This window comes from Simochromis diagramma, unplaced genomic scaffold (assembly GCF_900408965.1).
Source record: "Simochromis diagramma unplaced genomic scaffold, fSimDia1.1 OVJJ01000768.1, whole genome shotgun sequence".
NCBI classification, from domain to species: Eukaryota; Metazoa; Chordata; class Actinopteri; order Cichliformes; family Cichlidae; genus Simochromis; species Simochromis diagramma.
Genome location: NW_024387035.1, coordinates 643569 through 654518, shown reverse-complemented (window position 1 = coordinate 654518; position 10950 = coordinate 643569). Strand labels below are relative to the sequence as shown.

Below are 10950 nucleotides of genomic sequence, written 5' to 3'. Positions count from 1 at the left end.
AACAGCAAACAACCTCCCAGACACGTGAAACAAGAGAATCTGCAGAGACACACTTCTACCAGAGTTCTGTGGACAAGGCCTTACGGAGTCCAAGTGGACACCTGGACTTGCTCGTCCGCTTCCTCCTTGGTCTTTCACTGCAGACCAATCAGACTCTCCTACAAGGTTTGCTGACAAAGACAGGAAATAGTTCACAGAACAATCAGGAAACTGTCCAGTACATTAAGAAGAAGATCAATGACAGTCTGTCTGTAGAGCAAAGTATCAGTCTGTTCCACTGTCTGAATGAACTGAATGATCGTTCTCTAGTGGAGGAGATCCAACAGTCCCTGAGTTCAGGAAGTCTCTCCACAGACAAACTGTCTCCTGCTCAGTGGTCAGCTCTGGTCTTCATCTTACTGTCATCAGAAAAAGATCTGGATGTGTTTGACTTGAAGAAATACTCTGCTTCAGAGGAGGCTTTTCTGAGGCTGCTGCCAGTGGTCAACATCGCCAACAAAGCTCTGTAAGTAAATATGTACTCATTTTAAAGACTTTTGTAACAAAATGATACAGGGAGTGCAGAATTATTAGGCAAGTTGTATTTTTGAGGAATAATTTTATTATTGAACAACAACCATGTTCTCAATGAACCCAAAAAACTCATTAATATCAAAGCTGAATGTTTTTGGAAGTAGTTTTTAGTTTGTTTTTAGTTTTAGCTATTTTAGGGGGATATCTGTGTGTGCAGGTGACTATTACTGTGCATAATTATTAGGCAACTTAACAAAAACAAATATATACCCATTTCAATTATTTATTTTTACCAGTGAAACCAATATAACATCTCCACATTCACAAATATACATTTCTGACATTCAGTCTCTGAGTATTGCACACCTTGTGCTCTTGGGCACTCCAGTGATGTTGCAGCTCTGAAATATGGCCAAACTGGTGGCAAGTGGCATGTTGGCAGCTGCACGCTTGACTTTTCTCAGTTCATGGGCAGTTATTTTGCGCCTTGGTTTTTCCACACGCTTCTTGCGACCCTGTTGACTATTTTGAATGAAACGCTTGATTGTTCGATGATCACGCTTCAGAAGCGTTGCGATTTTGAGACTGCTGCATCCCTCTGCAAGATATCTCACTATTTTTGACTTTTCTGAGCCTGTCAAGTCCTTCTTTTGACCCATTTTGCCAAATGAAAGGACATTGCCTAATAATTATGCACACCTGATATAGGGTGTTGATGTCATTAGACCACACCCCTTCTCATTACAGAGATGCACATCACCTAATATGCTTAATTGGTAGTAGGCTTTCGAGCCTATACAGCTTGGAGTAAGACAACATGCATGAAGAGGATGATGTGGACAAAATACTCATTTGCCTAATGATTCTGCACTCCCTGTATGAAGTGTATTTCTCTTGTCTACATGAAACAATAAAACTATTTTCAATAATAATTGTTTCAGACTAAGTGGCTGCAACCTCTCAGAGAGAAGCTGTGAGGCTCTGTCCTCAATTCTGACCTCCCCGTCCTCTAGTCTGATGGAGCTGGACCTGAGTAACAATGATCTGCGAGATTTGGGAGCGAAACTTCTGTCTGCAGGACTGGAGAGTCCATATTGTACACTGGAAACTCTCAGGTTAGAACTCAGACAGTCAAGCAGTCATTTACCCTTCAGAAATCAAAAGTGTAACTGGCTATTTTTCACTAACTGTAATGTGACCTTTCTATTCTTTTACATTAAAAGAAAATGTCTCGTTTGTTGGCATTCTATTCAACACAACCTCACGTTTAAATTGGCAGTTTCTTTGTTTTTTTCATTTTGACGTACTGCCTTAACACAACCTAAAATCTCACAAAAAACACTTAAAAACAGTTTATTTTTTAGCATTAAATCACCAACATGTTTAAGAAATCATTTAAAACTTTAGCCGCTAATATTAACTAGAGCAAAAATGTACTGCTATTGAGTATAGTTTACCTTTCTTTCACTAGAGGAAGCCAAACGCACCATGACTGTAGTTTGCCATTCATACCACTAGATGGACTGTAGTTTCATATTCATTTCAATAGGACCAAAATTTGTGCAGAAATTTCATATATAAAAAGTATAAAGGGTTATAACCATCAAAAGTCATAGAACACCATTTGCGATCAAGCCAGACGAAACTATATAACATATTTTAATATCCCTCCGACAGAAGACAGAGACGATATGTTATCTGGTTACCGGGTGTTTTTTTTTTTTTTTTTTTTTTTTTTTTTTTTATAAGAACAGTAACACAGGCTACCGTGGACCGTAGCCAATGCCAAAACTACAAGGGAAAAAATGTGTTCCCCTGAATCAAAACAAAAGTTTTTACAGAACCCCCGATAGAACCATGCCCAGAAAGCGACGCAACGTGTGCCGAGTTTGTGACACTGGAAAGTCCACAACGGCCTGAACTTTTTCAGTCACGGGCCATACCTGCCCTTGTCCCACTTGCTTGCCCAAATAGGTAATAGTAGCCTTCCCGAACTCACATTTAGAAAGGTTGAGCGTGAGGGAGGCATCGTTGAACCGCCCAAACACCTCAGAAAGTGTTGCGAGATGTTCAGGCCACAGGGTAAAATAGACAACCACGTCGTCCAAGTATGCCTCGCACTTAGACACTCCACACAGCACCTGCTGCATAAGGCGTTGAAACGTTGCGGGCACATTACGTAACCCGAAAGGCATCACTGTATATTGGAGGAAGTGATCGGGCGTTACAAACGCAGAGATCTCCAAAGCCCTAGGTGTTAATGGAACCTGCCAGTACCCCTTTAATAGGTCCAGCTTTGTAACATACTGAGCAGAACCAACACGATCGAGGCAATCTTCCATCCGCGGGAGCGTAAACGAGTCTGGTTTGGTAACCGCATTCACTTTCTGGAAATATTGTCCACTATCGCTACCAGAATACAAGGCGAGCTCCACGCGTCATGACTGGAAATAGCAAGGCCATGCTCAATGAGATATTCAACTTCCTACTGCATCAAGCTCCGCTTTGTGGTGTTTACACGATAAGCGTGCTGTTTTATCGGCCTGTCAGTTTCCACCGTGATGTCGTGACACAGGACAGATGTTTGCCTACGGTAGTCAGAAAACAAAGGTTGATGAGCTTTCACTAACGCAAGGACATCCCTATGAGCAGGGGGTGGCAAATGAGAGCGGGAGGACTCCAAAGTGGCCAACATCTCGCAATTCCAATCTCCGAGCCCCCAGTATACAGCCACTTTTTTCCATCAAACCATCGTCTTGTGGGTGGTACTCTGTGGTGCCCAGAGCAAATTACATCACCGGTGGCGAGCTCTTTGGACACATAACATTTGAGCATATTAACATGACACACTTGCAACTTTCACTTCCGATCAGGCGTTTTAATGACATAGTTAGTATCACTTATTTTCCGATCCACCTCATAAGGACCAGAAAATTGAGCTCGAATGCTAGACACAGTCACTGGAAGCAAAACCAGCACCTTCTCCCCCGGGGCAAAATTCCAAACCACGGATTTCTTGTCAAAACGTGCTTTCATAATGCCCTGGGCTCGCCTCAAGTGGTCGCGGGCCAACTGCACGAGAGAGACATTCCTTAAAAGCACATACATAATCCAACACATTATCCTCCACCTGATGCGATTCGGACAATAATTTCTCTTTAAGTAATTGCAACGGCCTGCGTACCGTGTGTCCAAAAACAAGATCAGCTGGGCTGACACGGAGGAATTCCTGCTTGGCTTCTCGAACGGTAAACAACAATAAGAGAAGCTAACTCAGAGGAGCGATTGCTTACGTAGCCCCCAAAAACATAACTAAACAACAATCACTTACCTCCCTGACTAACTAAACATGAGAAAACTGTACCCAACTGAAAAGGCGATCCACTCGAACTTCCTCATGACTTGCAGAGCAACACAGGGCATGTCGCAGCCCCAGCTGGTTGGGGTAAAACCGAGGATGGATGATTGCCGTCCTCAACCGCGCCGTCTTATACTCCTGGTGTACCATCTTCGGGATCCACCACTCCTGGAGGCGCACCTGCACACTCACATTTACATGTCATAATCCCAGCCCACGACAGCAGCCGTAACAGCAGTGTGTGTGACATTCCATCATTGTCCAACTGTTCTGACACACACACCAAACAAACAAACAAAAAATGTCTAAATTGCACACTACCTACTAACTGTGTAAATTCTCTGTTATGACTGGTTTTCCTTGGCCTATAAAAAGAAAATATTACAATATTACATATCAGAATTTGATGAAATTGTCTATTTCTTCTTAAACAAATAAAACAAGAAATCTCACAAAGTTTTCTTCAGGTGTTTGAGGGTGCATGGAATTTATCCAACAAGTCTACATGTATCTTGTGGACTTGGTATTTGACTATCATTCATTTGTTTGTGACAAATAAAATTTGAATTTGAATGGGTATTTTATCCATAAAAATAATTGAAAATAAGCCTTTAGTGAAGTTTTAACAAATGTATTGGTTTTTTTGTGTGTGTTTATATAGTCTATCAGGCTGTCTGATCACAGAGGAAGGCAGTACTTCTCTGGCTTCAGCTTTGAGCTCCAACCCCTCCCATCTGAGAGAGCTGGACCTGAGCTACAATCATCCAGGAGACTCAGTCCAGAGTTTGTTGGCTGGACTGAAGGATCCACATTGGAGACTAGACACTCTCAGGTATGGAGAGAATGTCTGATAGAGGAGGAAAAGTTGAAAACATCTGCTGTGTCCTACATTCAGTTTCATGCAGATGTCACAAATGAAGGGAAGTGCTTGCTCATTACAGACAATCTAAGGAGCTTGAAAAGAGCAACTGGGCTTTTTCTTGCAGACATTTCATATGAGAAGCTTCTTCAGTTCTAAAATAAAATTTTGGAGAGACTTAGGTATTTAATTTAATTTAAAATTTGGTTATCCCTAAAAAGGGTCGTTGACCCATTATTAATTATGTGCCTCATCACATGAGCCAAGGTGTGAAATAGATAGAAATGTTCAGCTGAGTCTTTCCCTGTAAAGGTAGCGGCCATCTCTGTCCCACATCTTGGGTAGCACTGCTCTGTTCTGTCAGGGTCCCATGTATGGGGTGGGCTATGTTGTCCAACAGGGATGACATCTTAGCCACCATTCTCCTTTCTCCATTCTTACTCACCACCTCCACTGGGTCTAGTGGGCATCCTAGAACAGAGCTGGCCCTCTGGATCAGGCTGTTCAGTCTCTTCCTGTCACCAGTAGAGATGCTGCCGCCCTAGCAGACCACACCGTAAAAGATGGCTGAGGCCACCACAGAGTCATAGGTCTTCAGGAGTGGGCCCTTCACTCCGAAAGACCTCAGTCTCCACAGCAGGTACAGCCTGATCTCCCCTCTTCTGTAGAGGGTTTTTAAATTGTGAGTCCAGTCAAGTTTATTGTTCAGATGTACACCAAGGTACCACAGCCTCAAAATGTCCATACCTTGGATGTTTAGTGGTTGAAGTAGAGGATGTTTTTGGTTGTGGAAGTCTACCATCAGCTCCTTGGTTTTTCTTGTGTTGATCTGGAGGTAGTTCTGCTGGCACCAGTCCTCAAAGTCACTGGGTGAGGTGTTCCGGAACATGCCCAGAACACCTTACCCAGGAAGCGCCCAGGATGCATCCTTGTCAGATGCCTAAACCACTTCAGCTGGCTCCTTTCAATGTGGAGGAGAAGCAGCTCTACTCTGAGCCCCTCCCAGATGGCTGAACTTCCCTCCCTACCCTCTCCTATCTCTAAGGGAGAGACCAGCCACTGTTCGGAGGAAGCTCATTTCCACTGCTTGTATCTGTGATCTTGTTCTTTTGGTCACTACCCACAGCATGTGACCATAGGTGAGGGTAGGGACGTAGATCAGACAGGTAAATTGAGAGCTTCACTTTTGCGCTCATCTCTCTCTTCACCACGACGGACTGGTGCAGCGGCTGCAGCATCAATCCGTCTGTCGATCTCCAGCTCCCTTCTCCCATTACTCACAAACAAGACCCCGAGATACTTAAACTCCTCCATTTGGGGTAGGAACTCGTCCCCGACCCAGAGTGGGCACTCCATCCTTTTCTGGCTGAGAACCGTGGCCTCGGATTTCGAGGTGCTGATCCTCTTCCCACTGCTTCACACACGGCTGTGAACCGTTCTAGAGTGAGCTGGAGGCCATCAACCGATGAAGCCAACAGAACCACATCATCCACAAAAAGCAGAGATGAGATTCTTAGACCACCTACGTGAAAGACCTCCGCCACTTGGCTGCGCCTAGAAATCCTGTTCATAAAAATTAAGAACAGAATTGGTGACAAAGGGCGGCTCTGGCGGAGCTTATCCCCCACAGGGAACAAGTCCGAATTATTGCCGGCAATGTGAACCGAGCTCTTAATGGTTGTATAGGGATCAAATAGCCCGTAGCAATGGACCAGACACCCCATACTCCCATAGCACCTCCCACAGGACACCCCGAGGGACATGGTCGAATGCCTTCTCCAAGTCCACAAAACACATGTAGACTGGTTGGGCAAACTCCCATGCCCCCTCAAGTATCCTTGAGAGGATAAAGAGCTGGTCCAGTGTTCCGCAACCAGGACGAAAACCGCATTGTTCCTCCTGTATCCGAGGTTCGACTAGCGGGCGAACTCTCCTTTCCAGCACCCTTGTATAGACTTTCCCAGGGAGGCTGAGGAGTGTGATTCCCAATGTAGTTGGAACACACCCTCCAGTCCCCCTTTTTAAAAATGGGGACCACCACCCTGGTCTGCCAGTTCAGGGGTACTGCCCCTGATCTCCACGCAACATTGTAGAGGCGTGTCAACCAGGACAGCCCTACAACATCCCGAGCCTTCATGAACTCGGGGAGGACATCATCCACACCAAGGGCTCTGCCACCAAGGAGTTGTTTAACTGCCTCAGTGACTTCGCCCCCGTAAATTGGCGGGTCATCCCCCTCATCCCCAGACTCTGCTCCCTCCTTGGAAGACGTGTCAGTGGGATTAAGGAGGTCGTCCAAGTATTCCTTCCACCGTCCGACTATTTTCTCAGTCGAAGTCAGCAGCGCTCCACCAACACTATCCACAATACTGGTAGACGCCTGACAGTTTACCAGAATCTCTTTGAGGCAGTCCAAAAGTCTTTTTCCATGGCCTCTCCGAACTCCTCCCACACCCAAATTTTTGCTTCAGCCACTGCCTCAGCCACAATCCACTTTGACTGTCAGTACCTGTCAGCTGCCTCCAAAGTCCCACAGGTTAACCAAGCCTGACAGGATTCCTTCTTCAGCCTTGTGGCTCCCTTCACCTCTTGTGTCCACCATTTGGTTTGGGGAATACCACCACGACAGGCACCAACCACCTTGCGGCTGCAACTCAATGCTGCAGCTTTGGCAATGGAGATGCTGAACATGGTCCATTAGGACTCAATGTCCCCAGTCTCCCTCTGGATGCTGTTGAAGCTCTGCCGGAGGTGTGTGTTGAAGATTTCACGGACTGGGGCCTCTGGGAGGCGTTCCCAGCACACCCTCACTACATGTTTAGGCGCACTGGGTCTGTCCAGCGTCCTCCCCAGCTCAGCCCCTCTCTTTACCTGAGTGTCCAGAACATATGGTCGCAGGTCTGGTGATACGATTACAAAATCAATCATCGACCTGTGGCCTAGAGGGTCCTGGTGCCACATGCACTTATGGACACTTTTATGTTCGAACAAGGAGTTTGCTATGGCCAAATTGTGATTTGCACAGAAGTCCAATAAGAAAACACCACTTGGGTTCAGATCAGGGAGGCCGTTCCTCCCAATCACGCCCCTCCAGGTCTCGCTGTCATTACTCACGTGAGCATTGAAGTCTCCCAGTAGGAAAACAGAGTCTTCAGGTGGAGCACCCCACCCAGGGACTCCAAGAAGGCTGGGTACTCTGAACTGCAACTCGGCGCATAAGTGCAGATGACAATCAGGACTTGTTCCCTGAACCTAAGGCGCAGAGAACAAACCCTCTCATCCACCGGGAAGAACCCCAATGTACAGGCAGCAAGCCGAGGGGATAGTAGCATACCCACCCCAGCCCGCCAGACTGAGACAGAGTCCACCCCCTCTCCAGGAGACTGGTTCCAGAGCCCAAGCCATGCGTAGAGGTGAACCCGACTATATCTAGCCGGTACCTCTCAACATGCACTAACTCAGGCTCATTCCCCACGAGAGAGGTGACATTCCATGTCCCAATTGCCAATTTTGGTAGCCGGGGATCGGTCCGCCAGGGCATCTGCTCCTGGCTGTCTCCCGGCACACAATGCACCCGACCCCTATGGCACCTCATGCGGGTGGTGGGCCTGCAGGAGGATGGGCCCATGTCCCCTCTTCTGGCTGTGGGCCTCAGTAACCCTATCCGGGGCAGGATAAACTGTTGTCTCAATGTTTTCCTCATAAGTGTATTCGTGAAAATGTTGCACTGTTCCTTTATCAGTGTCTAACAGTATGTATATGAGAGCCATGTAATGTCCAGTTGTGTATGCTGAAAGAGACTGTGCTGGTCTGACACCCCCCCCCCCCCCCCCCCCCCCCCCGCCTCCTTTCAGGGTGGAGCCTGCTGGAGTCCAGTGGTTGAGACCAGGTCTGAGGAAATGTAAGTGGGTTTTTAATGTGATTCATGAAAACAAAGCAGCACACATTCAACCATCTTCAAACTGTCACATCACTCATTTACATCTCTGATGTCAGGAGTCAATCAATGAACAGATGATCAATAACTGCAGCTGGATTGTGTTTGTTCTTTCCATCAGATTCCTGTCAACTCACAGTCGACGCAAACACAGTACACACAAAACTCCAACTGTCTGACAACAACAGGAAGGTGGCACATGTGGAGGAGGTTCAGTCATTTCCTGATCATCCAGACAGATTTGATTACTGGCCTCAGCTGCTGTGTAAAAATGGTCTGACTGGTCGCTGTTACTGGGAGGTCGAGTGGAAAGGAGGGGTTTATATGTCAGTGAGTTACAGAAGAATCAGAAGGAAAGGAGACAGTAAAGATTGTTGGTTTGGTTACAATGATCAGTCCTGGAGCCTGATCTGCTACGATGATGGTCCTCATTCTGTCTGGCACAATAGCAGAGGAACATCCATCTCCTCCTCAATCTCTGTCTCTAACAGAGTAGCGGTGTATGTGGACGTTCCTGCCGGCACTCTGTCCTTCTACAGAGTCTCCTCTGACAATCTGATTCATATTCACACCTTTAGCACCACATTCACTGAAACTCTTTATCCTGGGTTTAGATTCAGGTATCTTGGTTCCTCAGTGTCCCTGTGCTGAGCTGAGTTTAAAGTAGGGCTGCTCAATTAATCGAATTTTAATCTCGATTACGATCTGGGCTTTCAACGATCATTAAAAATGACCGAGCCGATTATTAGCCCCTCCCTCGTGCTTTACTCTCGCGCTGCTCCGTGTGGCAAATCGAGCGCACCTCTCTGCATTTCGAACACGCGTCACAACAATTACGAGCAGTGGTCTCCAACCTTTTTTGCGCCACGGACCGGTTTATGCCCGACGATATTGTCATAGACCGGCCTTTAAGGTGTCGCGGATAAATACAACAAAATAAAACTAGTACCGGTACCGAAAAAAAGAAAATTTATTCCTAACACACGTGAAAAGACCAAGGAAAACCGAGTAAACGATAACAAAATAACGCTGAAAACCGATAAAAACCCTGAAAACTATACATTTCACACCTGAGCCTCAACTCTCGCGGCCCGGTACCAAACGATTCACGTACCGGTCCGAGGCCCGGGGGTTGGGGACCGCTAATTAAGCGGACCCGAGGGAAGCTCGGAAAGCTAAGCCGAAGTTATTTGGAGAGGAGAGTGACTGCCGTTGGTTGAAAAGAGAGGTAAAAAAACTTCAGTGGTGTGGAAACATTATGGGTTTGAGGGGTCAGACGTGGATCAAGTGGACACAGTGTGTAAACTTTGCTACGGTGTCGTAGCTGCACCACAGAGCAACACTGCAAAGTTCACTAAACACAGATGTTTACATTTTTCATTTATTTTTATTTTGCAAACATTTGCACTGTTATCAGTATTTGCACACTATTTTATATTATTTTTTGACAATCTTTAAAGTCATTATTCAATACATTGTTATTGTTAAATAAATATCGTCAAATAATCGAGATCTCAATGTCAGTGAAAATAATCGTGATTATCATTTTTGCCATAATCGAGCAGCCCTAGTTTAAAGAGTGTCTCCTGTTAGAGAAACACTCTGACTGTTGAACAGATAGTTCAGTCTGTACATGTCTGTCTCTTTCACTCAGAAACACGTTTTCAGATTCATGGATTCAATCAGTTGATGTTTGAAGCTGTTCTAAATGATTCCTTGTAAACTTCTTCCTCTTCAGTCCTTTAAAGATGGAAGCTCCCATTATTCCAGGATCCACATGTTGTTTTTCTGTCTTTTTACACTCAAAGCTTCAGAGTGAATATCAATATGTTGTTTTTCTCTGAAGCTCAGTTCACAACCAGCTCCTCTGCATTTTCAACAAGTCTGAGCTCATTAAAATGAATCCAAATGTTTGATTTCTCTTTCTTAATGGGATGTTTCCAAACTCTCCACATCTTTTACTCATTGTTGGAAGCTCATCATTTCAAAATGTTTCAGCCATATAAGCTGAAAATATTGGCTCAATTGTTTTGAATGCAGTTCAAGCAGAAAATGATTGTATTGTACTGAGGGATCATAATGCATGCGGCTTATTTGAAACTAGTCTTGTGTTTTTCCCATTTTGAACAAGACCAAGAACATGGTGCAGGATGTTGGTAACAGCTTCGTTATCAAACTCTTAGAAACATGTAAATATCTGTGTTTAGCACTGCGTATGTTGTGTATCACTTTAGTTTGTATGAAACATGAAAAATATCACAAAGGGTCCTGGTGAAGAATATG

The 10950-nt window shown here is 45.3% G+C and overlaps 1 protein-coding gene across 1 annotated transcript; it reads left to right on the top strand.

The window, feature by feature from the left end:
• The first annotated feature begins 461 nt into the window (after nt 1-461).
• Nucleotides 462-10413, top strand: LOC120740812 (NACHT, LRR and PYD domains-containing protein 12-like). Its single transcript, XM_040043289.1, has 5 exons — nt 462-505; nt 1455-1628; nt 4533-4703; nt 8585-8631; nt 10406-10413. Exons 2-5 carry the CDS (start codon nt 1531-1533, stop codon nt 10411-10413), a joined length of 324 nt encoding a protein of 107 aa, XP_039899223.1. The 5' UTR covers nt 462-505; nt 1455-1530.
• Nucleotides 10414-10950: the final 537 nt, after the last annotated feature.

Excerpts from the sequence above, each read along its gene's own strand:
- LOC120740812 (XM_040043289.1), top strand. The coding sequence starts at position 1,531 with ATGGAGCTGGACCTGAGTAACAATGATCTGCGAGATTTGGGAGCGAAA. Across the intron at positions 1,629-4,532 it reads TGTACACTGGAAACTCTCAG|TCTATCAGGCTGTCTGATCA; the intron begins GTTAGAACTCAG and ends GTGTTTATATAG. Across the intron at positions 4,704-8,584 it reads TGGAGACTAGACACTCTCAG|GGTGGAGCCTGCTGGAGTCC; the intron begins GTATGGAGAGAA and ends GCCTCCTTTCAG.